The following is a 27,403-nucleotide window of genomic DNA, read 5'->3' on the forward strand; positions in this document are numbered from 1 at the left end:
ATCGTATCCAACGAAGTTAGCTGCTAGCCTCACTTCGTATAACATTACAATTTGCTGCTATCGCATTCATTGCTTCGCCTTTGCGGTGAAACAGTCTCATTTTAACACGAAAGTGTTTTATGCCGGGGTCCACCAAGTACTTCCGTCACGGTTATGAACGTTTATAAAATGGACGCCAACGGGTGAGAAAGAAAAAAAGCTAAGAAAAAGATCCACCGCTGGGAATCGAACGCCGCGACGGTAAGCGCCCGACGCTCAACCGACTAAGCCAGCTTGGCTTTTTTTTTTCTTTCTTTATTGCTAAGCCAGCTTGGTACATGACGGAGACTCCACGAACGCGCCTTATATCTTTCACATATGCTCTTTCGCATGGTGCTCTCTTTTGGCGGTGTAGGTAGGCGGGGCGGTGCCGCCATCTGTGAGAGGTAAAAAGAAGTAATGCGTCACGATCGACATTTACTAGCGCTTACTCCGAGATTGCGCCCGATATCGGAGGTCATGGTTAAAACGTCTCGATACCAGCGAGAGAAACTGGCCGCGCTGGCGTCGCCGAGGGGAACCTAGACGCAGTTACGTTCTTTGCCTTTCGCTTCGTGTTAGCGTGTGCCGTCTCATCGGAGTGGTGCAAGTTTCACATGCACCAACGGGATTTCTCCGCCGCCGACTGCTTCGATTGCGAGAGCGCCGACTAACGAAACTGATGCAATACGCGTTGCAAAAAGAACGGGATTTCAACGGGCGAATCTCGTGCCTTGGTGGAGCGAGACAGAGGCCAGAGGGACGCACGCGTTGGCCACTCAAGCTACGAACCTCTGCCTTCCGTGTTGCTGAAGCGCAGTGTGGTAGTGTATGCATGAACACAGGCGTCGGTAACCCATTACTAGTAAGCGCACACCGTGCCGCTTCTCTCATTAATTGACGACGTTTTGAAGAAGTGGCTGAACTGTATATCGGGTACCAGTGTTGATTATGAGCTTGTTGATGTCATGTTTACGCGCGATTCACGATTCGCTGATTACAAATATATGTTCACAACTCCAGCTACCACAACCGTTTAATCGTGATCATGGGCGTTAGTCGTCGAGATGGAGACATGCCACTAGTCGTCAACATAGGTGCATCGACTTCAAACGGTGCTATAGCTGCCAAACACCAATAGACATTGTAGAAGCCCTAATATATATCACTACACGATAAGCACAACTTCTGTGAAGACACGTTTCACTTTCGTGTTATACCGATTCCTAAGACGGAGGGATCAGCCATGTTTTTTTTCTACGTTCTACTATAAAACAAAAACTTTAGAAAGCGTGGGAGATACTTGGACCCTACCATGAACGCCCTTAATCATGTTCTCGTTCATGATCACGATGACCGTCGCATTTCCTGCTTATAAAGAGGAAAATATGGATGCGATGTGAATTTGGAGATTTAGACACGAATATAGTGTTTTTGTGGAATTAAAAATTTTGGCGGTGGACCAAGGCGGCAACTTTCTTGTCCGAAATATAATGCAGAATATTCTTGTACCTTATAAATAGTACTTTTGAAGTTGAAGTTTATTTCAGACAAAAAGCAGAAAAAAAGGTACAATTTGCCTAGGGGACGGGCGAAAAGGCATAAAAGCCTGACGGCGCCTGACCCCTGTAAACCCAAAGTCTCACCAAAATGACACAGTTCTCAATGTAGAATGAACAGTCAATAAGCAAATAAGCATAAATTAGTTGCTACGTGCAGGTCATATGTGTTTACAAACAAACAGATGAGCGAATTGACCCTGGCAATGACATGAGTAAGGCTTACATGCGACCACAAATAAAACAAAGTTTAGAGAACATAAACAAACGTTTATGTTTGCAAAAACGTGAGATTTTAAGCCTAAGGTTTAAAAAAAATACCATACAGGTTTAAGAACAATGATAATGATGATGGTGATTATGTTTGTGCAGATAGTAAGTGTGATTGAATCTTCCTTTTAAAATACCGTACGAGCCTATATTGTCAATCATAGTAGCTACATATCGGGTGTTCGTTAAGAAAATGCGACATCTGATACAATAGTTCAATTATATCTAAAGCAGTTAGGTATATCTTGTCATGCATCTTGTAAAATAGCCTATTATTGAAAAGCCTATAGAACCCTGAATACGATGATTTATTATTAGTGAATCATCGTAAGTTCGCGTTTCGTATTACGGATTTACCCGAAATCAACATCTCCTTATCAGTACCTGTTACTTTTAATGAATAACTGTGAAGTCAGCAAAGAATAACAATGTTGGCTAGGTCTAAGCAAAAGCTTATTTGGAATGTGTAGACAGGAAACTAACACCGTTATTCTCATTCTGCTGCGTGGTTTTGATAAACCCTCCGTTTAATCCTATTAGGGATTGATCGCTGACGAAATAGATAGGCTACGGGCGTCGTATATTACAGGTTGCGCATTCACTTCTTCCTTTTGGCGTGCATAATAACAGAATGTTGTTAAGTGGAACGGCACAGATGGGAGGCTATGTATATATATATTTACACGTACACCCTTCCAATTTTTTCAAAGCATCGCGCGAGCGGTGAGCGCGGGGATAAGGTAGCGTCTAATACTCTCGAAACAAAATCCCCGTCCGTTTTAAGAACGCGTTCAAAATCGCGCCAGAGATCTGCCCGCGATGCGCAAGCGCACAAAGTACACTGAACTGCGAGCGCCCTACGCTGTTTACTTCAACGTATCTTTAAATAACCATTCAGTAAATAGCGCCGTACAACGGAGCACATCGAATAAATGGTCAAAAGTACGCTCATGCGCGCTATGCGCAGCCAGCTGTAAGCGTCCTCGGCTGTGCTAGGTGGATTCGCATTGCGCAGCGTTATCTGTTGTTTTTTATTTTTCATTTTTTATGAACCTTGCGGTTGGTGCTGCGATCGCCGAGGTGTGCGGGCGTGCCCACATCGGCTCTGGTTTCTGCAACTGATTTCTCAGCGATTTCTCATGAATTCCGCGCTACAATTCATACCAACCGACACGTGAAGGTACGGGGAAGACGAGGAGGTGTATTTGTCAGGTGTGTTGCCTGTTTTACCAGTGCTGCGAACGATTTCGTGTCATAGCCACACCGACGCCATGCTAAGCCTAGGCGTGCGCGCCAACTGCTCCGCCAACGGGCGCGCCGGCTGAGCGCCGGCTGCGCAGCGTGCCTCCGCGCGGGCTCTTCAACAGAATAGGTGCCGTGCATTCCAGCGAACGGAAGATGGAAGTTCACGTGGTTGGAGAAAACATATCCCCAGATGAATTTACCGCCAAAATTGGATGGCAAACAGCCCGCTCTCGTCGCTCTGACGTGAAACGTGGCAAGACCCACCTCTCGGCGATGCCCTCTCATCACAAAACTCTCTCTCCAGCTCTAAACCTGAGAAGAACATCAAGTCGCAGGTCTTCAAGGCAGGCCGCATGCCCCAGTTACCCAAGGACGTAATCAAGATTATCGTCAGACCGAAAGGCGGGCTCAACATCAACAAGGTCGGCAGCCTCGCCGTGACTGTAGCCATTTTACAGGCTACCCAACTCACCCCAAAAGAACGACAACACGACACAATCTGTCCTAACGTACAACAGGATATCGTTGTAGTCACTACGCCACGTCAATATAATGCCGAACGGTATGTTCGAATGAAGTCTATACAAGGTAACGGTGCCATTCACGAGATCAACGCCTACGAGGCTACCCCGGACAGCATGATGAAAGGAGTCATCCGCGGTATACCCCTCATCAAAAATGCCCAAATTATAGATGCCAACATAGGTAACGACCGTAACCCTCTGGCCCTGGCTGCCAAGCGCATTGCCTCTACCACAGCAGTGATCATCGCATTCGACGGTCCACAAGTACCACGCCTTGTTTGCTACGGCGCGACTCTCGTCCCGTGCTCCCTCTACAGGAAGCAGGTCGATATATGCTATCAATGTTGTCGCGAAGGGCATCGTATGGACGTATGCCCGCACCCTGACGACAAAGTCTGCAGAGGCTGTGGAGTTCGAAACCTAGACCGTGAACACCAATACAATCAGTACCGTCCCAAGTGTACTCTGTACGGGCGCTCCCACCTCACCGCGGACAAAACGCGTACCGCCAAGTACAAGACCCCGTATGTCATCCGGAAACGACTTTGGGAACGACGCATGAAGCAAGAGAGTTCTACCCAGCCGAACGACACCCGCCCTGGGAATCCAAGAGCCCCTCCAGATCTCGCTCTCGCTCCCGCCCTGGAGCTGGCCATCCTGGTCAACATCCCGAGAGCAACCGACTACCGACAAGGTGAGCTTCGCAGAAGCTTTGCAAGGCGTCTCGCGAGACGGTTCAATAGCAACCCCACAGCTACACCCCCAGCAGATAACGCAGTTATTAACGAACTTAGAAAAGAGAACGAAGCCTTGCGTGACCTAATAAATAAACTAACACAGGATGTCCAAAGCCTCAAACAAGACAGGTTCCAGGTCACTGTAGAACCACAAGAAACCTCCAGCTCTCGACGGAAGAGTTCTTGACACCAGCTCACAAGAAGAGGGCCCTCCAACAGCAGGACGGTAGCTTCACAGGGCAGGCACATTCGGAAATCAAAGACATGCTCACGTCGCTACAAGGCGCCGTAGAAAATCTCCAGACTGCAATGCTCACACTCACTGAAAGGGTCTTCGCCCTAGGAAGCAATTTCCACAGCGTTGTCGCAGCAGTCAGTACCGTCACCCCTTCAGTTGACATGAACACGAGTAGAGTCAATCAACACTCCCCCGCCCAGGCACTGGCGGTCTCATCCACCCATCATTGTATAGGGCGCATAGAAATTATATTACTGACTAGTAGCGCCCTGATGGTTATCTAATGGTTGGTCGTGAATAAAGCGGGACTTTTGGAACGCTACTCTCGAGTGGACGGGTTTCTTGCGAAGCGCTGCGCTTGCGGCACGTTCTAGGGCATTGCCCTTACCAGCAGAGCGTCTCGACAACCATCATGGCTCTTGCTAATACGGACATGGTTGTATGGCAGTGAAACTGCCGAGGCTATTTCGACAAGCAACCCGTACACGTTCTCATGCTCCAAGAAACACACAACACACCAGTCACTTTTCCTGTCTACCACTCTCTCACCGCAGAAACCTCTCAGCAGGAGTATCTGCACTCGTTAGAAACACAATCTCAATCACAACTTCTTCTCGTCGAACTCATCCCGAATAAACGGCGTGCAACTAGCATTTTCATCCTGAATGTCTACAGTGCCCCTCAACAGCATCAGCACCGTTTCCTATCACTATTCAAGAAAGCTCTTACCGTCGCCGGTCGCAACGCCCTCGTAATTGGCGGTGACTTCCATGCCCCACACACGGGCTGGGGTTACAAACACAGCTCCATAAAGGGCCGCCACTTATGGCAAGATTCCCATAATCTCGACCTAACGCTCATCACCGACCCGTCCTTCCCAACACGCCTTGGCACATCCACAGCCCGAGATACGACACCCGACCTCACTTTCATGAAAAACAAAGGGAATGCTCAATGGCGCAACACCCGCTCGAACCTAGGCAGTGATCACTCGATTATAGTAATCACGCTCTCACAACTCACAGCTTCACCAACGACACCGCCGGAGTTCACCTGGGTGGATTGGGACGCTTTCCGCAAACGCCGCGTAACGGAGCCGACCGACTCATCCATCTCCAATATCGAATCATGGTCGCGAAGTCTCCAGGAAGATGTCCAAAAGGCTACACGTATTGTCCAAACCAACGTCCCGACTGAAAGAATGGATAGTCGACTCGCCCATCTCTTTCAGGCCAAGGCTTCTATCCTCAATCGTTGGGAGGGAGAGAGATTAAACAAATGACACAGAAAGAAGGTATCTGAAATCAATAAGCGTATCGAGGAACATTGCCGGGTTCTCATTCACCAGCAATGGACAGAACTCTGTAGCTCCTTGGACGGCCAACTACATTTCTCGCGTTCATGGAAAATTCTCAAACTCCTTCTAGACGGCACCACGACCAGAACTCATCAACAGGACCAAAATAATATTCCAAGAAACCAAAACATACGGCAAGGACCATGTATTCAGAACACTTTGCCAAAAGTACATCCCTACAGGCCCTTCGCTGACTCACGCACCGTACGCGGGCTCACCCAATGATGCCCTAGATGAGGATTTTACTGTAGCCGAGATCTACACCGTCCTTCACAAGCTGAACAGCCGATCGGCTCCCAATCCGGATGACCAACAGAACCCTGAGGAACCTTGACGACCCATCTGCAGAACTGCTCATCGATTACATCAATGATTGTTGGCGCCAGGGGTCCATCCCCCGACAATAGAAAACTGCCAAAATAGTTGTTATTCCCAAGTCAGGCAAGGCGTCCAGTGTGGAAAACCTTCAGCCCATCTCCTTAACCTGATCCGTAGGCAAGGTCATGGAGCACGCACTCCTTAAGCGAGTGAACTCTCACCTCGAGGATACGTCAGCCTACCCGCACTCCATCATGGGTTTTAGGGCACACTTGTTAACACAGCATTCCATGCTCCAACTGAAGCACCGAATCCTCGATGCCAAATCCCGCCATGCGAAAGCCATCTTGGGACTAGACCTTGCGCGCGCTTTCGACAATGTTGCTCACACCACGATACTAGAGCGCATTTCGCAACATCAGAGAACGCACCTATAATTATGTCCGGGACTTTCAGATCGACGAGCGTGCCTTGTGGCCGGGGACACTAAATCCGACAAGCACACTGTTGGATCCTTGGGCACCCCACAAGGATCTGTCATATCGCCGATGATTTTTAACCTGGTCTAGATCGGCCTGGTGCAGAAGCTCCAGGAACATGACGACATTGAACATACAATCTATGCAGATGATATAACCATCTGGGCGACCAAAGGCAGCGACGGCCAAATCGAATCAGTGCGTCAAGAGGCCATCGATACAGAAGAGATTTATCTACAAAATACAGGCCTCAGATGTCCCCCAAACAAATCGGTCTACTGTATCGCCCCACACTCCGTGGTCGCCCCCCTCGGACCTCCACCTCCAAGCGCACTTACGAAGGGATCTAGCTCCATACGCAGGATGAAGGCACCATACCAGTAGTCTCAACGATCAGGATCCTAGGCATGACTATCGAGTCAAACGGTGCGAACACCATGGCAGTCACTAAGATCCTTCACCAAACAGCCAATACATCGCGTCTCCTCAAACGCGTGACAAACAGGAGACAGGGGATGAAGGAGGATAGTCTCATTCGCCTCGTTCACTCCTTCGTCATCTTCCACATCACGTATGTCGCCGCTTTCCACTATTGGTATCAGGCAGAAAAGGAAAAACCCAAAATCATCCGCAGTACCCATAAACTTGCCCTAGGACTGCCGTCAAACGCAAGCACAGATCTTTTACTTCAAATAGATGTGCACAATAATCTCGACTAACTGATTGAGGCCCAATGCCGTTCACACCTAGAGAGGCTCACACTTACTGAAACTGGCAGGCACATATTGGATAAACTCGGCATCAACTATCATCGACAACACACGGATAAGCACTCAATCCCAGGGAGCCTCCGCGCCTGTTTACATATCGCCCCAATCCCCATGAGCATGCATCCCGAATTTACCAAGGAACGGCGCAAGGCACGGAAAACGTCCCATATAAAAGCTTATGGAGAAACAAACCGCGTCAGTTATGTGGGCGCGGCTGAATACCAGGGCAGACATCGCTTCGTAGCCATAAACTACCACTGGCGGAACGCTACGTCATGCAGCCAGCGTCATCTCTCCAAATGCCGCATCTGCCGAGGAAGTCGCCATAGCATTAGCTATGTTTAATCCGAACTGTCATAGAATTGTAAGCGACTCTCGCACAGCCATCAGCAACTATGCCAAAGGAAGGGTCTCCCCTGAAGCACTGCGCATTCTACGCCGAATGACTCGTACGCACGAAAACCAAGTCACTCTCGTCTGGTTCCCAGCGCTCGCAGGCGACGTCCACCCGCATCTCACCAACCTCAACGAGGTAGTCCACTCCACTGCACGAGGTCTAGTCAACCGTGTCGGAGGCCGCATAGGTGAGGGCGTTGACCGCGATTGTCTCAGCAGTTATAACGACCTTACGAAGTCATTTTACCTTTCCCGAAGAATCTTCTCTCCACCTAATCACCAAGTTGTGCCGAGCTCAGGACACTACCTTACGCCTGCTACAAACAAGCTCCTATCCGTCACTTTCCCGATATCACAAGATTTACCCTGACATACACACTACGAACATTTGTAAGATATGCAAGACACACGTAGCATCGCTCCCTCGCATGATGTGGCAATGCCACGTCCCATACCAGAATGTTATAGCCGAGAGCCTCTCGTCGAGATGGTGGGCTGCCCTGGGCTGCTCCCACTTCGACGATCAGCTATGGGCCATCCAGCAAGCCCGCGCGGCGAAGAGGCGAGACTTCGACGTCCCCACGGGGGAGGCCTAGCCTAAGGCACTTAAATTGCTGGTTCTTAACAAAGTTTATTCCTCCTCCTTATGAGACCCTTTCACAGATAATTGCCTTAAGCCACGAGCAGCCTTATGAATATGTGCATGGCCTTTGAGATTAGACAGCCCGTATGTATTGGGCTTGGAGGCCTTTGCCAATTGTGAACATATGGGGTCCAATGAAAAAAGACCGCAGCACACTTTAGGCAAGCTTGATGAAGTTTCCGCACGCTTCACTTTCAAATAAGCGGCCTATAATCTTTCATCGGTAATGACAAGCTATATTGCCAATGACAAAGCAACAATACACTCTAAAACTAAGAGACTGCCGGGCACTTTCCTTGGGGAGTATTTTCTTACCAGTTTTTAGAGTGTACAACGCAATGGGACGAAGCGTGGCCTTTGAGGTTAAATAAACCGTGTGTGCCTTGTCTTGAAAGCATAAATTCGAACCGTTTCGTTCACAACCACAGAAGATGGCAGCACTTTTCAGGCAAGCGTGTTTTACCGCGCGATAGAGAACGTTATCTGGAAGACAACGGGTTGCCTGTTTAACTTTGAATGGATTGACAGTTTTTTTTTAAATACGGGCTTCCATACAGCCGGCCACATTCCGGGCAAGATGTCTCGCCGCGATAACTGCTACGCAAGTTGCTTCCGTAGAATATTCTTTTCTTTGTTTGTGCTCGTTCTTTTTGCGCCGCAAAGGCTGCGGGACTTGACACTAACCTCCTGCCGGCTGCGTTTCCCATAAAGGAAGCGTGATACGGTGGGTGTGGTTACAATCAGGATATTTTGTTTCGTACGTGTCCACAGTTCCTCAGCAATAATCGCTTGGATGTTTGCTTCTTTCCTTACCTTTCTCTATAGGTAAATGAGTGACCGAGTTCTAATAACGATGCATTACTGGATGCACAATAGGCAAACTACGTTCACTTTTCTCACGTATTTATGTGACAATTTACACATAGCCGTCGAGATAATCATCGTCACATTACATGGTTACAAAGGGCACAAGAATCACGCCATGACAACTTCTAATCTAGACATCATTGCGACGTTATGCTGGGATGCATACTTAGTGGTCACTGCTGTATCTCAAATTTTAATTTTCTATAGATATCGTGCATTATTGTTGCACCTTGCAAATAATAATTCCTTGCGTCTTACATGAAAAAACCACCACATGCTTATTACACACGCAGTTTATAGTCTGGAACACGGTGTTAGAAGTACAGGTGGAACGACGCAGCACCGGCGCCGTGCGCTCGCTGCGTCGAACTTCGGTTCCTCCGCGCCGTCACGCCGCGAGGTGGCAGGAGCAGTCAAGAGGCTCACAGCGGCGCGCGCCGGCCTCTCTTCCGACCAAGCCACGGTGACGAAGCAGTTGTGGCCACATTGCTTCCTCGTTTAATTCTTGTTGTGCGATGGCAGGTCATGCTATTCGAGTGAGAAAGCCGTGAAATGGGCAAAAAGTGTTTTGTGCCGCGGTGCAACTCTGTGTACAAGACCTGCACTGAAAAGTCGATTTTTCTGCACCCTGAGATGCGGAACGCCTCAATGTTTGGCGCCATGCGATTCCGCGCAAGGACCGCGTGCTGCAGTCGACTGATTACGTGTGCGAGAAGCACTTCAAGCCGAGGTACATAACGAAGACGTGGGAAGCAGTGTACAATGGGCACGTTCTTGTGAGCACATCACGAAAGGCGGCTCTGGCTAATGACGCCGTGCCGACGAAGTATTGAGTTCGTTTTGAGTTCATCGTCTTGAGTTCATCCACGCCGTGAGTTGGCCCGTTTTTTTTTAACACCTACGTGCGTTTGCAGTCTTTCTCTCTCTGTGCGAAAGCTACGCTTGTTAACAATGAGAATATATGGGGTTTTACGTGCTGAAACCACGTTATGATTATGAGGGACGCCGTAGCAGAGCTCCACAAATTTCGGCAATGTGGTGTTATTTAACATGCACTGACATCGTAGAGTACACGGGTCTCTAGCACGCCGCCTCCATCAAAATGCGACCGCCGCGGCTGGGATCGAACTAGGGAACTTCGGTCAGCAGCCGAGTACCGTAATCGGTGTACCATCGCGGTTGACAGGCTACGCTCGTAAAGACTCCGCACACCGCGATCGACGTGTTCCTTGAAAGACGAAGTAGTAACGCTGTCTTCGGGTGACTATGCGAGACATAAACAATGAAATATATTCCTCAGTTGGCAACAGAGAAGAATCGGAAACATATATCCACCATTCATAATGTCTCCCCTTCTCGCAGTGCCAAACCAGGATGCTTTTTCATATCCTTCGTCGGTGCCTCAAACTTAGCTGCTGGCATTCGCTAAAATTCAGTATTTTATGCACGACCAGCTAAACAGTCGTATTCGTGACACATTTTTTTATCCGCGATCAACGACCGCAAATTACTTCGAATGTTCGCGACAGCAAAGACACTGTGCATTTTCTGTTGTAATACTACGGCTAATGCGGTATTTTTTCTAACTATCTAAACTATACTTCTACAAATAGAACTAATTTTTGTCATATTTCAGCGTGACGTCACTGTCATATCTTTAATTGTCCGAATGAGGAAAGCATATGTTGAATTTGCCACCGCCAACCTTCGCGGTGGCAAATTCAACATATTCAACAGGTAGCGGCTGTATCGTCCAAATTTCGATTTATTCGAAGCTATTATTTATTTATTTATTTATTTTTGCGCTCGTTATAGCGCGAACGCACAGTTTTTTTATTCATTTCGAGGGGCGGTCGCGGCTCCGAAGCGACCACGCCTGATACCGCTCTTGAGCCACCAGTAGTGTAGCGCCATCTAGGGCCCTGCGGACAAAAGTTCGCCGCTTCCGGAGGCGCCGTCGGTCCACCTATACTTCTAACACCGTGGTCTGGAAAGATCAACCGATTGGGCTTCATTAAAGAGCACATAAGCCTTTGTACATGGGTCGCTGGCATTTTAGGCTCCATCGTAAGTGTGACCGCCGCACCCGCGGTCAAACTTGCTCCGTTCAGTTCATCAGCGGACCAGCCTAACCACTCTATCACCTTGCAAGTCATAATTTTGAGCAATAACTATTTCGAGCTTCCAAAGTATTTTCACATCCAAAGCGCGTAGGAGAAATAGTAGAGTGCCTTGCAATGCTACGATCGCGTTGTTTAGATTTTTGCTTAGTGAAGCCGAGTTATCTACTATTAATTCAAGTAACTGGCCAGAGGGTAGCATGCCCATGTGGCGGGGCCAGTAGCGTTGCCAAAGAGGAGTGAGGGAGGGGGTTCTTTAAGCCACACTTTATGTATGTTACTGCGTGTGTTTCTATGTGTGCGTGTATATCACCTCTAAATTTGGGAAAAAAATTCTGAAGGAAACATGAAAAAAATTGGAAGTGAACATGTATAAAAATGCAACATAAGGGGTCCTTGGCCGCCATTACCTGAAAAACCTGCAGGGTTATAACCCTGCAGTTTAAACAATGATTTATTTATTTATTTATTTATTTATTTATTTATTTATTTATTTATTTATTTATTTATTTATTTACTTATTTATTTGAATATACTGCAGCCCTAATGCAGGGTTACAGCAGGAGTGGATGAGTTATACAAAACCAATACAAACAGAGCAAAAAATCGGATCATTAACACTGAGAACACATATGAAGTACACTGGCCCCCTACCACCTACCTCCCCCTTCCCCCTTTAGTTGAATAGGGAGGCAGCCGCCCCTTGCTGCCCGTCCCCGTGCGCACGCGTATGCATTATGTGCACAGAACGAAGAACAGCGTTGGTACATATTTCTGCTGAATGAAGACAAACTGTAGAAATTGGATGTCCACTCAGTTACCAGCAGCTGGTAGTCATATGATGTTCACCTCATGAAAAGCTACGTGTTGACACGCGATGTCCACCTGACGTACCGCCACATGGGGGCATGCTGTCCACACATAGAGGCCCAGTTATAGCGCGTGTTCACACATGCACCTGGGCATCTTCGCACATATGACGTCCACTCAAAGAACAGCGTGTCCATATAGGATGTTCACGTTATGAAGTGCAGTATGTAGAATTATGATCTCTACCTCGGGAGAAGCAGCGTGTGGAGATGTGTAACGCACCCCATTGAGATCCCCATTTGGGTAAATGACGTCCAAACAAGGAAGACCAGTGTGTGGACATATCACGTCCCCTCAATAATTTGCACTGTGTGCACAGGATGGCTACACAATAAAGAACACGTATGCAGTGTTATCACGTCCAATCAAAGAGAAGCGTGCTGGCATATGATGTCAACAGAACGAAGAGCAGCGAGTGGTCATATGACGTCTCCCAAATAAACAGCAGCGCGTAGACTTGCGATGTCTACTGAATGAAGAGCAGCATGTGGAAAAACGATGCCCACTCAATGAGGAACATGTGAGCATTTCACATCTACTCACTGAAGACAAGCGCAGGGAGAAAGGTGTCCACTTACTGAAGCATAGCATGTGGACATATTGAATCGACTTAGTCAAGTGAACCTTCTGGGCATATGATGTCCACTCAATGAAGAGCAGCGGCCACTTCCCCGTCCATTGATTACCAATGTGGCGTTAGCGCTGGCTCAAGAAAAGAGAGCATGACAGTATTTTTATGTCTGTCGTTCCCATGCCGCCAATTTCCCACAGCGTTGGTGCCCTCCCAAGCGACTATGCACTTTGTTCTACCGAGCACCTGGCCGGAAGTGCGCGTGTACCTATTTTACCGGTAGGTACCCGGCGGCAGCAATTCACTGCCTCACACAGCAGCAGCGGACGCTCGACAATTTCACCAAGGCTATGCTCGGTTAAGGTGCGCCCAGGAGGCTTTACAGAACCTGACGGGTCCACTTTTCCAGATGAGTACTCGAGAACAACCGAGCGCCAGGTTGGTGTACTCCTCTACCCTTAAAGAAAAACCAGTGAGTTTCCGGTCGTTATGGGGATCAAGCCCGGCACCTGCCGCATTGGAAGCGGACGCTCTACCATGTAGCCACCCCTGGTGCTTGGATGGTAATATAAAAGGCGCGGGTTCAGTCCTGGTCGCGGATGTTCCCTATCTATGCAGGTGAAAGGCCAGAGGCCCATGTACTGTGCCCAACCATTGCAGGGTACGGAATTTCAGGAGGTCAAAATTATCCAGACGCCAAATGGAGACACACACTTACACACACTTCACAAATTATATCCCGAAAAACACCGGAAAAAAGGTGCATGGTGCGACACCACCCCGACATTCGGGCACTGAACGCCCCAGTGCACACAGCGTCCGACCGGTATCGCCTCGCCGCATTAATAACAGAGTCGTAAACTTATAGTGGTAGGCGCGACCCTCCAAGATGGACTTGGGAAGCCAATTGGCCACCCTTGACCTGCCCGGCGAGCCGCAATAGCCAGTGGGGCCCTGGACGAGGGGCTCCACACATATATTCAGGAATCCCTGTGTTAATTAAACATGCTTCTCTTGTGTACACCTATTTGCTTTGGGACATTAAAACCGGTATTCAAATTGGCGATGTTAATCAGCATATTACATATAGGACCATTTTCGCATAAGCCTACAACACGCTGGAAATAGGCGTAAGATGGTCCCCCCAACATATAAAAACAAGAAGCAGCAGAATATTCTCAGAAATTGACTCTGTGAAGGTTCATAGTACTCACACAGCGTTGACCATAGGTGTGTTGATCCTGGAGACTCCACTTCGACGTTTTGCTTGTTCCAATATTATATTACAATCTCATGTTTTCATCCCACGAAGCAGTAATTGAAGGCTGAAATCGAGCATAACAATCCTCATCAGTTTAATGCCTGTACAATTGTGTAGGTTCATATTCCGTAATTACAGGAGTTATTTGCTAGCCTTACGCTGTACACGAGTCCCTTTCAACGCGGATATTTGGGCTGGTTGGTGGGTCTGGAACTTGTATACTTAGCAAGCGCAGTGGAACAAACAAGAGAGAGACGCGTAGGCAGGACGAGCGCTAGTCCTGTCTACACGTCTCTTTCTCTTGTGTTTGTTCCGCTAAGCTTGCTAAGATGAAGGAGTCCCTTTCCTTGCTATTGATTTGACTACGTTGCCGTAGCGGCGGCTGTTCCTCTTCTTGAAAACCACTGGCACACTTTCAATGTCGTTCTCACTGGCTTTCCGAAAAGCCGGTCTTGCAATTTCTGGCGTGCTTATCCTTTCCTATAGTACAATGTTTAGATGCTCAAATACAATCAGGAATTGTTCTTTTATTATTGCTCTCAAATCCATCATCGCTGTGTTTCTGCGTTGGTACTGCTGGCTCTGAACAAGCGGGCGAACCCGTAACTGCTGAGGTATACCAGCCTACGTTTAGTTGCAGTCCGAGCAATCACAGTTGAAGCCAAGGAAGTGCAAACAAAAAAACTGAGCACTCACCAGAGGCAAAGCACCACGCTGCGATACCCATCTACCGCTTTCACTTGCGGGAGGCGGGTTATCCTTGTATCGGTACCTGACCAGGCCATCGTCCGTCCCATTGGCGTTCAGGGCGACGTTCACAGTAAGGAGTGCAGTTTCGAAGAAAATATACGTTTATCTGCAAGGTTTCCTAAGAGGAGTGAGCGCTTGTTTATGGGAACGCCTTTTTATATGATATTTTCGGGCTACCCTCGCACCCAAGCGTTTGGGAAGTAGTGACTATCCTTTCAGCCAATCTGGTGTTTTGCAGTCGTCGCGTCAATCCGCCCTCTCCCTTTTCAATGGGTACAGCGAGGCTCCCTTGGCGCTTCCAGCTGTGAGTGGAAAGGGGTTGAACCAATGAGCACCCAACAACAGAGCTCACTAAGGTTGTCTTTAATGTGGCCCCACCCTTAGAGCACTGGGTTCATGACTTCGGCATGTAATTGATCGAACTCGGAAGGTCTAATTGTCCACACCAGCTGTCTCAAAGAAGCCCTTTGTTCTTGTTGGCAAAAACCGGTTCTAAAGTCGTCAGAAGCCTTCATACCAGTGCGCATTCTTCATGACGCACGTTGGGCCGGGGACAAGGAATAAACTTAAATTAGAAAACGTGACGTACAAACTCGATGGAATAAGGATGAGGGCAAAGTGGCGCGCATGTGCACCGTGTTTCCTTTGCTGCCTTTACGTGTAGAAATCAACTTTCCACTGCGTATATGAGGCCTCCTTGGAGCCTCGGATGTATGTTTCTCCGAAATCCAAAGGTCACAATATGAAAATTTCGTGCTGGCAGCTGTGTGAGGAAGTAGTAAACAGCGCCCGCCTCGGTCGGTATTGATATTGTGGCTCTTGGTATGAACGACATCACGAAAACACCATGAAGATGAACGATATGGTTGTTTACTCCTTGCTAAAGTTTATAGGTTAGCTTAGAGGTTAGCAAGAACAGAGTGTCGATACGTTTTATTCAGAAATTTGTGCTTACTCTTCAACGCTACTCGTGCTCGATACTTTGGAAATTGTTGCGGATGTTTTCGGTTCAGCAGTTGGTGGTCGCCGCACTGCCTATGAAATTTCACGCTTAACTACCGCACGGATGCCATCGTGAGCCAAACTTCCACGCGGCGCAATGATACGCCATCTCTATATGCGTGATGTAGACAAACCAAGCACACGCATGTATGTATCTAACTGTGATACCCACAAGTAAGTGTTTTCAGCATTTCAGCTTGCATATGCTGCGCCCAGATAGTATACCGTCTTCGCTGCATCATTGAAACAATCTAAAGAAAACTTTCACTAGTTCTTTTTCTGCAAGCAATGACATATTACTGGTAAGGAGGCGAGTGAGGCATAACAATATTCGTATAGCCTAAAAGAAATGACGCAGTGCTACAAGTTTTGAAAGTAGAAAAGCGAGAACAGGAGAGCAAGAAACAGAAAAATGCATCTATTTTTGCACAATAGGAGGTCAGGTACAGGGGTTCCCTCCATCAAATCGAGCTCCACTGTTGTGTTGCACATCCCAAGGATCTAAATGTTGCAAACACTTTACATCACTATACCTACCCTCCCCACTTCTCCCTACATAGCGAAGCTGGAAACCACATAAATATGCTACTCAGGGCGAGCTTGTATTGGACGCGAGCATGAACAAGATGCAACAACAAAATGTAAACAAACGCAGCGGGGGCAGTGGTGGCGGTGGGGCCGCTGGGGCTGCACCCGCTGCGGCACAGAGATATGCGTGTAACCTACAGATATCCCTGTAGTAACCTATGAAGCCCTGCAGGTCGATATTCGGATATCCTACCAAACCCTGCTGGTCAAAGTATGGAGCCGACATGGTTTGGTCGCTTGTGCGCGCCCCGCTTATCTCTTTCATCACAATGTTCGCGTTGAAGCCATAGATCGCACGGTGGCTACTTCAGATGATCCAGCAGGGTTGTTTACTGATAGAGTGAGCTGCTAGGCTTTCATGGTATGGCATTCCAATTTGCTGCTATCGCAGTCGTTTCATCGCCCTTGCAGCGCAACTGTGACTGCTTTTGAGGTAAACGCGCCCATTCCTATGAGCAAATTTAGAGGTCAGATTTACTTTTTTGGAAAAACAGGTGAACGGCGTTTCGCTATACCTACTATTTCTGGAATGCAACTGCGCCAAATTCAGAAATGGCATATCCAGTGACACTTACGAGAGCTTCATGTGTAATTGACTAGCGGATGTCTTCTGTATCCATAGTGACACTTCAACACGGAAAAATGTTGTGCTTATTACGAGGCTGAATGATCTGCGATGAATTACTAACTAAAACAATTCACAGCATATCCACGGGTGAACGATGAAGAGCTTGGGCAAAGCTCCTGAAGCAATCATGGTTACAACGTGAAATCTTCAGTCGTTTCGCCCAGCAGTAATCAAAGCGATAGCCCAGTACATCATCAAAGACGTGACAAACACTGTATATATTTATACAAGAAATTTTATTAATCATAAGTGGTAGCGAGACGTGGCTTCCGTTCCCCCTTTATTATAACGGCTTTATGTTCGGTGAAGTGATGGATCGGTGATGGGTCGTAGTGGGATGTTTGCAAAGACGATATAGTGGGCAGTTTGCAAAGGTTGGTTCCGTTGCCCTTTCATTATAACGGCTTTATGATCGGTGAAGTAATGTATCGGTGATGGATCGTAGTGGGATGTTTGCGAAGACGAAGTAGTGGGCAGTTTGCAAAGGATCGGTGATGGGTCGTAGTATACTGCCGGTTACGCCTTACGCCGGACGCGTGACAATGTTAGACAAAGAGGAGCTTCGCCCCTGAAAGGTGTCATCAACCTCTAGGATTTTAAGGTTACATTCTAACCACTATTTGCCGCCGCCAGACGTTTGCCACGCTCCAACTTCCGAAGTTATAACTTGCTAAGGTGTGCCACAGTTGCGAGTTCTTGCACCAAAAAATTTTTACTGAAACTCTTTCTTCATACTGAACACAATGAGAATAAACTTGGTTAATAAGGACATTGCTTTTTTCTTGGCGTTTTGCAGATTTCACCTCACTCACCATTAAACACAGAATCAATGGCACCTTTAGCTTTAGCTATTAACGATGCATTACCAGCAACAAGGAACCTACCTTTATTGTCGGTGAACAAAGTACAAACTTTATGGTGAGGTAAGACACGACCTTTCCTACAGGAACAATTCTATCACGGCGCGAATGTCGACAAGGCAACTCAACAAGTTACTTCATACGACTCAGAGTTTTTAGAACACCTGGCACTCTTCAACGTGCACATAAATATAAGTACAGGGGTGTCACTGCAGAGCACCCCCATCTAAGGCCGCCGTGGCTCGAGCACTCGAGCACAGCTCCGCCTGCTATGTTACCACGGCGGGGACTGTTCGTGGTCAAACAATAACAACCTCTCAGGTGCGAAAACAAGTGCTTATTGGTTTAAGGGTCTATCCAGCTTAGGAGCTAACGAACAACGCAGAAACGAAATGACATTCGTTTTATAGCTTTTGCTGTCATGTGCTCAGAAAGAAAAATAAGTCAAAAGAAAAATTTCCGAAGCGCGCGACCGGGGACTTGAACCCGCGACCCCTCGCTCCGCAGCGCGCCGCGTTACACAACTCTACCACGCCCCAGGCATACGCCAGCACAATAACGGCGAGCTTTTTCTATACAGAATTTACCGTTGGCAGTGCAAAAAGCTCTGAGGTGCTTCACCGTGTTCACTATCAGCCGCGATGTAAAACAAAGGGAGTACTTTATTTTGAAAACTGGCCTTGAGACGCGCCCGAAAAGTTGACCCATTTCTGAATCCACTCGCGATGTGTAACGCCGGGCAAACAATGCGTCGCCACCACGCGGCAGGAAACGCAGACTCGTTTGTAAAAGCCGGCTATGCAAGAGTAATGTCGGTGCAGCGTCCACTGCGGTTGTGGGGCTCGCTATCTAATTTTACAAGAAAGTAATAAACACTACATATGTACTCCTACGATACAGGCGTAATGTCAGATATACGTCTTTGGTTCCAGTGTTGGCTCCGCTTTTATAGAAATCTAAAAAAACATTACATTTTTATTTCTATGATTCAGCAAGCTATATAGAGTCATTGCTCGACCCCGGAGGAATACATTAACGAAAGTTACGTGTGATATTCACAAGATTACACCTTAAAGTGCACCTAATTTCGATAATACTGACGTATGTATGAGGGCTGACGTTACGTCGCACTATAAGTTACCCTTAAAACGCCAGTGTTGTCGACGTACCTGGTAAGCCCACGATGTGGACACAGCTACTACACTTACAAAAGCACGTCGATCCACCTCGTAATGTTTGGCTCAAAGCCATAAAATACAGCATAGATGTCCTCGCGGACTGCTTCGCATAAAACCGATTCCCACAACGCCTAGGATCTGCCGAATTTTTTTCAGCGTGGTTGCTTTTTCTGGTCTTCCAGCTGAACTGTCGTCACAAATATATAAATTGTGGCGTATTTGACCATTGTGTGAAAATTTTAAATCTCAGTTTGTTTTCTTCCATGAAACAGGGTTTTAGCAAACCTTTGAAAGTTTTATTAAAATCAACAAGAATCTCACATTTGTATTTTTTTATACTTTATTAGCACTTTCCAGCACAAACAGCTTTTCGTTTGTCCACAACCATCCTGTGGGCCAGAAAGTTTAGCATATTGCATTTTCTGATACTTTATTCATACCTTTATGCCCGCGTTGTCAGATGGTTTTGCTTGTATAGAGCTTGTCGACTTTCCTTTTCCTGCTTGAATGTCGCAGTCGCTCGTATACACTTCGCGTGTTGCCTGGCCCAATGTAAGATATTTAAACATGAAATCGCAACACAGCGGAATGCTTTTAACTTTTGCTTTCGTCACCCACAGTTCGTAACCTGCAACAAAAAGTATAGTGGTTATTTCAAAAAGAAAACATCAAATGTTTTCATTTTTTTATCTCGTACCATGTAAAGAACAGGTTACAAAGTGTATTGTTGTTGGTTACAAAGTGTACGAACCTATACTGTACTATAGGTGTCAAATATGGCGGTAATGGTGGCCGGCGTGGGCGTGCCGAACACTATTGGTCGTTGCACTTTTATCTTCTTTTACTTATTTGTAGTTTGTTTCGAATATCAGAACCAGAACTAACGCGAAGACATTGTACGGTAGGGGGATCGCGCTAGTGCTGCCAGACCAGATGTGCGTGCCTGTCAATGGCGATGACTGGACGGCGCTCACTGTACCTTTGCTAATACCTGATCCAATCGCTCCGCTGTTCGCGTTTCATTCGACGTCGATAGTACAGCTTTCCCGCATACGCTTTCCTCCTTGTCAAGGAGGTTTTCTCGCAATTAAAGAAATACATTAAATTATCATTGTTTTTCACACGCGAGCTCTGTTTGAGCTTACTATATTCAATATTGCTCAAATAAAAATAAGTTAAGCGACCCTAATGCAAGAGTTTGTGGTCTGAGAGTGCATTTGCACTGACTGTGATGGTAAACACCGATCCATCTTCTTTTTCTTCTCAGTCGATCACTTCTGAGCAAGGAGAATTCTCTGACCTAAGCTTTAAGTCCCACTTGCATACTTTTTTTACAAAAGCAGCACGAAACACTGTTTTGTGAGCTGAAAATCAAGCAGTAAATAAATTTTGAAAGAAAAGAAACCGTAAGCGAACTGGGCCGTTTATACCTAGGCGTGCGCAGGAATTCCCAACAGGGGGGACGAAGGTTTATCGCAGCCCCCCCCCCCCCCCCCACCATGTATGCCAATGCATGGGGCCGACTTTGCGGCCCCTCGCTGAGGTGACTAGGGGGTACGCCCCCCCCCCCCCCACCCTTTTTCATATGCAGATACTGCAGGCAGCTAAACGTAGAATATATTTCCTATTGAAACGCGTAACACCGCCGCGGCCGGGAACGAGCACGTGACCTTGGGGTCAGCAGCGGAGCCTCGTACCACCGTGGCTCGCCATGGCTCCTGCTCACTGGTGATTTCCTTTTAGGGGATGACTGCAGTTGTTCCTGCTCAGCTTCTTTAAAGCCAAGATTTTAAATATTTCGTTAAGTGAGAGCAAAAGTACCTTCATATTGCCAATGGGGGATATTCAATATGCACATCGCCACCTGTCAACAAACCCGTAAGCTCGATCTGCCATCTCTTGCTGGGCGCGATAACGAAACCAGTCGCATATCGCAGGCTCTCAGGTGTCAGCTGCTGCTATTTTGCATTCGTTCACCGATTACTTCCCAATCCTTTGTGCACTGTTTAGGCAACGAGGAGAGCCATGACAATGCCGGGAACAAGGTAACACTGAATTCAATTGAATATATTGGTTACCCTAACGAAGGAAAAGAAAGCACTGACGCCCAGGGGCGTGGCCAAGGGGGGGGGGGGGGTTTGGGGGGTTCAAACCCCCCCCGAAATTTTTCAGTTTTGCTTGCGTATATAGGCACGCACACATACAAACGCACGCACGAACATACATAACGTATGGTTCAACCCACCCCCCCCCCCCCCCCCGAAAAAATATTTCTGGCTACGCCCCTGCCGACGCCGACTTGTTTCGTCAGAAAGATCGGCACTGCGCTTTGTTTTAGAAGTGACCGGCGCGTGCTAAAGAATCTTCAACCTCAGTTTCTATTTCCCAGTGCAATTTAGTTGCTCGCCTGCAATGTAAGCTAGACTTGCAGAACAAAATTTCGATATACGCATTTTTAAACACACGGATGTCATACTCGCGCGAGAGAGGACGATTGACGAACATTTGCCCGTCCGTGTTGCAGATTTACGTCATAAACGTGCGTAAGGCTCCGTCGATGGCTGAGACTGAAAACCGCATGTATTAAAAATGAGTGCCACACAAGTTGCTGTGCGCGTCCGAGGGCAATGAACGCCGCCTAACGAGACTAGATCGGCGTAAAGGTCCCAGCAGCCATCTTTACGCAAGCTTCCCAAGGCAGTGTGCGCCGATGTTCATAGTCCGCATGCCGCGTCTGGACATGCTTCACACCCCTTTATCTCTGCCTTTTTATTTTTATTTCGCTTTCTTGAGTCAGCGGGCGCTGCGGACGAGTTAGCTGTAGTTACGGAACCGGTACAGTGGATGAAGCTTTCTGTTCAGTTGAATGTCGCACTCATCATCCGATTATTGCGGGCCCTTGTATGCTGTTCGCCGTAACGCACAATAATGCAACGCCGCCGTGGGATGCGAAAGGAAAGAGCGCAATATTCTAAAAAGATATGTCAAGGAACGCACACTTATAGCATTACAAAAAAAAAAAAAACAGGACGGTAGTGTTGTTCAGTGCATTGCGGTGCATCATTCACACACACGCCGACGCCTTGCTTTTTTTCGAAAGTTCTATGAAACACGCCATTAACAGAGGGTGTAGAGATGCCTGTAGTTAAAGAAGTTAGCCGAGCAAAGCAGAACAACTTTGCAAAGGCCGCGGAGAAACAACGTGGTTTTCATATCTGACACATGTTTATAATTGAAGTGGGTAATGCAATGTAGATGTCCTGCAGTGCAAGGTTACCTTAGGAGTTTGACACCCAAATCTCCTCGGCAACGAACACTTTTCTTGAACGCCTACCTCAGACCGGAAGCGCACGTCGCTAGAGAACAACAGTTCGGCTTTGCGAAGCTCCGCGCCTCTTCCAGCGGCCTTCCGGATGAGTATGCAAGCGCGCAGAACTTCGGCATTGTGTATTCGTCGATTTGTAGCACCGCGGTGAAGTCTGTTGACCATTAGGCGCTGAATTTCAAAACAACGGCCGCATTTTCAATGTCTCAAACCTCCGCCAACGGCTGCTACTCAGCTACTCCGTGGCCTCTATAGCTTATGAAGGCTTTAGCAGACGATTCTGTGACTGCACCCAGCACAAAATGGCGGACGCGCCCAGTGTTGCCGGAGAACCAACCATTATGAATTTCCCCGATAGCTTAATCGATAATAAACCGTACCAAATTACCATTTGCGTTAGGCCAATGAAAACTTATTGAACAGGGAAAGTCAGTAGTGCCAACTTTTAGACAATCGGACCGTACAAGTATCCTTGTCGAAACATTCGCTCTATCCACATTTCACGTTAAAGGAGTTTTCGTCTCATCAAGCGTCCACATCAACCTGGCTTGGAGGTTTTCATTAAAGACATAAAAACTCGCAGGCCATCTTGTGCATACGCCTAAGACGACCCGAAGGCGAAAGCCATCTCCTGTTTTTTCGTCGATGTATTAGGGAGCCTACATGAACGGCCAGTCATGTCGCCTCCCTAGATCTATTTATCCTCACCCGTTACCCTCCAAAAGCTTTGTGCACCTAGCGTGGTTTCGCACTGCTTCCAAGATCGGAGGCACCTCACCTGGTCCTGCACTACCTCCGTGATCAACCCACCTTTGACCAAGCTACAATGTCATGTGATGACGGTGTAGGCTTATGCCACAGAAGCGAAGGAACGAGACGGCTGAACCAGAATCCGCGCCAGCAGAGAACACGAGCCGTGGCTTTTCGTGCCACTGCCAAGTGCCTTGTTTATTTTCTTCTCTTGAGGTCACGCGCTTTCCGGTTTTGTTGGCACCCAAAGCAGGGCGCTACAACGGCATCATGTGGCCTTACGTGACATGACGTCGCGCCAGAATATGTGGCGTCATGCTTACGTCACAATATTGTGCGATCTGTGATGTCATGATTACGTCATACGGTGACGTCATCACGTGATTATATTTTGCATGACTTGTCTCCTACGCCGCTCGACGCAAGACGTCGCCGACGGGGGACGCCGACGGTCAAATTTCGCGTTTGATGAGGCATTTGAGGCTTTCGCTTTTATAAGCGCAGGCATATCGAAACAACTGTGCACCGAAAGAACTGCGCCACCGCGGCGATTGCTTTAAATCAATGTAAACTATTTTCATCTGAATGCATCATCGATACCTACTTCCGCTGTCCTCCGAGGGCGAGTATGCACCGTTTGGTCCGTAGTAGATACTGCAGCTCCGGTAATTAGAGAACGTGAGAGCATAATAAGATGTTTCGCCGGTACCTGTAAGCAAAAAGATAAAATGATGCCCCTCAGCAGAAAAATTGTTTACCGTGGCTAGTTCAATACATATGGCTCATTGCATGCCAAGCGTCCTAGATCTGGCGATCGCACATCGCAGATTTTGCTGATAACATTATACATTTTCGTATACCCCCTGGAGTATTGTGGCGAAACATTTTTGCTCGAAAAATATTTTAAGACATTGGCGCTCCCTCAAAGTTCGCTTGCTTTCGTTAAACTGTGCCTAATAGAATGTAGTGTATGAAATCTATTTTTGTCTTGGGCTTCGAGACAGCGCTTCCGCTACTACAGAGATTCTGTTAGGTTGTGCTGTTTAACAATTCTGAAAATTTTATGTTTACCTGCCAGTTACGTATCTTCAAAAACAACAAAAATCTTCAAGGTCCGCGATTTTTTCTTAAGCTAAATCAAGCTAAGCAATCTTAACATTAGTGTGGTTTTCAGGAAAGCTTATTTTCGTATTAAAATATTTAGAAGTGAACTAGATTACAAATCTTCAAGAAAAAAATGTGAGATTAGAAAAAGTATGCCAACTGTCACATATTTGACCTTATTTTTTGCACTGATGCGTTCCAAATAAAAATCTTCGTGATGCGTTGTTTCATAGAACACTTTAGTGCTAAATTATGAAGAACAATCTAAAGAATATTTTTTTTTATTTTAGGGAAGCAAATAATCTTTTTTAATTTGCCCTCCGAACGCACCCTGCATTTCTTTCTGTTGCCACTTCACCGCAAAGCACGTGGTCACCCTTGCAGCTGACAATCGTCACAGGAGGTGGGAAGATGCGAGATGTATGTCGGTGGCTCGTGAGGGCTCGAAAGTGTTATAGCCTTGATGTGAAAGCTACGAGTAATGAATTCGCTTTACATTGTGACATTGCTTGGCGGTTACGATGGGAAGTGTGGACGCCGGACATCAGCTTACGATATCGTTGGCATATTTTGCTACAGGGCCGTGTGCACAACTAGTATACACAAGAAAAAGGGCAGACAATATGGGTTATTTTTTTCGGTATGTGTGTACTAGTGTGTTTGTGTCGATATGGCGCTAGGTGTAATTATAAATCATTTTACCGTCAATTCGCCAAATCAATTTCAATGTGGGTGCCACTTTGCCATTCAAGCACATTACATAGTGCATTTGGCGTCGTCCCAAGCGAAAGACGTTCTAAATGTCGAGGTTGGAATGCAGAATTTTAGCGACACCATCTCGTGAAGTGTTGGCGATTTCTAGGTCCTTGTGATATCACAAAACACGAACTGGCGTCTGCAAGGGTCGGATAGCGGTAAAAAAGACCTGAAACCACGCACTTCTGTAGCGGTACACGTGGTCACGCAAACAGAAAACAGAGTGCACAAAGGTTTACTTCAACTAATCATGCAGAAATACAGGCTTTTTGTAGCCGCTAGAACAAGAAGCAAATAATTAACTGGCTTAGTCCCGCAGCATTGTTCATACTATAGTTCAGGCAAACGAAAGCTAAACACATACGAATAAATCAGGCAAAACACGAATGTCACCGAAGGCCAGCACCTCATTGATTGGCAGACTGCGCTTCTCTCACACGTAATATGAAAATCAGGCCGGCTTCGTGCATTCATGTGAGCAATAGAGGGCGTATATCTCACCGTTTGGCTGCAGTGAACGCTTTTTTCGCCGAGAATCGGCCCAAACCGCTCACAGCGCAGCGCCACTGTGTACACAGCGGTCCACTGTTAAAGGGACGGTCGGGGCGTGTGGCGGCAGCTCGGCTAAATCGCTGGCCGGCGGCTGCAACAAGTTTCGCGCAGGCGCAGTGTGAGTTATGAGCGGTGCTCTTTCGTCCCCTGCTTCCGCGCTTCGAATCGTCGCGAAACGAACCGTTCACGTGATGAGAGATTACCGGGCACAGGACTCACTGCGCCTGCGCGAAACTCGTTGCAGCCGCTTGCCGGCGGTGGCGCCGAGCTGCCGCCACACGCTCCGATGTTCCCTTTAACAGTGGACCCCTGTGTACATATGTATATACGCCGACGACCACTAACGTGGCGACGATGCTGTCACCTCTAACCCGATCACAGGGCGAATGATATTGCCGCAGAAGCTACCGCAGGCTTTCTACCCTCCGATTTGTTTAACGGATCTGTTGGTCATCTTGTACAATGGACACATTACTGCCATACTCACACGACGCTTCCTAATCCGCACCAACGTCTGAGCGGCCAAAGACGCGGATGACAGTAGGCGGCTTGCTTGAACACTTAAGAGCACCGCTCAAGGTCGCGAAAAGCTGGGGCATGACGGTGATGTGTGAACACCATGCTTTGCCTCTGGTTCACTCCTTTGGCAGTGGATGCTGGCTCATAGCCCTGCGCTTTCTGTCAAGTATCTGGCGGGCTATGATGGCCTCTACCGTATCATTGAAAATCGTGAAAATCGTGAAAATCGTGGTCGCGACATCGTCCATGTCAGCCATCATAGCCATGTGTGAACCCACATCCTACCTATGGCATATGTCACCAGTATGGCGTCTCTTCTGTAGTGAAGGGCAGAAAGAGCAGTTTCCGGATCTGCTGCTGCTGCGCGCGCGATTAGCATTTGTATTGTAACAGCGTTGCCTCGATTGTTTACGGTTTCCGTGCCTGATGATAAATCGTCGTACGATGCTATAAATACATATCCCGTGCTGCTCTTTGTAAGTAACAGGCTTTTTTTGGCTGCCGCGCAGAGAAAGGATGAGCGGACAATTGGCAAAATACAGATGGTTGTGCTAGGCGACCAACAAATTTAAAAACGGTCGTACTGGTCTGATATATAAAGTTCTATTGAGCTGCCGCCGCTTCTATGTAGAGCACGCAGGCCAGTGTCTTAATTACCGACTAATAAAGTATCAGATTTATTTAACCGGAGGCTCGCAATGTAATCTTTCTTAACATTATTAACATTCTTGGGAGTGTAATACGCGCCAAAATTCGGTGAATGCGAAGTGTTTTCCGAGAACAAGAATGAAGAAACGCCTCTAATGGTTGATGTCTGGTATATAGATATCAGCGAAAGCGTATGTGTGAGCCAGCCTTCGATGATCTTGCTTAAGGAAGAAATGAAATGCTTAAGCAGTTCTGTTTTGCGTAGAAGCCTGCGTGTACCACGTTGAGAGATGGTGCTACCATACCTGCGAACACGCCAATAAATGATGATGATGATGATGATGATGATGATGATGATGATGTGCCTTTACCATAGCTCATATCCACAATGGGGGATTGGCCAAGAATTGTAGATATGAAGATTTAAAACTACTAAGTTAACAAAAAAGACAAGCAAACATAAAAAGAAGTAGTGCAATAATTATTTCTACATTCAGCCC

General features: G+C 47.3%; 1 protein-coding gene and 1 long non-coding RNA gene across 2 annotated transcripts in view; both read right to left on the minus strand.

Moving 5' to 3' along the window:
• The window catches only part of LOC119401887 (uncharacterized), a 35,532-nt gene extending 20,388 nt beyond the window's left edge, over nucleotides 1–15,144 (minus strand). Inside the window, exons 1-2 of the long non-coding RNA XR_005185550.2 lie at nucleotides 14,940–15,144; nucleotides 14,197–14,307 (exon numbers count right to left, since the gene is read on the minus strand). This is a non-coding gene — a long non-coding RNA (uncharacterized LOC119401887). The remainder of the gene's footprint in view (nucleotides 1–14,196; nucleotides 14,308–14,939) is intronic.
• Nucleotides 15,145–19,584: 4,440 nt separating this feature from the next.
• The window catches only part of LOC119402735 (female-specific histamine-binding protein 2-like), a 571,419-nt gene continuing 563,600 nt past the window's right edge, over nucleotides 19,585–27,403 (minus strand). The window contains exon 5 of the mRNA XM_049418414.1: nucleotides 19,585–19,877. Within this exon, the coding sequence (XP_049274371.1) occupies nucleotides 19,684–19,877 (194 nt within the window). The 3' untranslated portion in view covers nucleotides 19,585–19,683. The remainder of the gene's footprint in view (nucleotides 19,878–27,403) is intronic.

This window comes from Rhipicephalus sanguineus, chromosome 8 (assembly GCF_013339695.2).
Source record: "Rhipicephalus sanguineus isolate Rsan-2018 chromosome 8, BIME_Rsan_1.4, whole genome shotgun sequence".
Classification (NCBI taxonomy): Eukaryota; Metazoa; Arthropoda; class Arachnida; order Ixodida; family Ixodidae; genus Rhipicephalus; species Rhipicephalus sanguineus.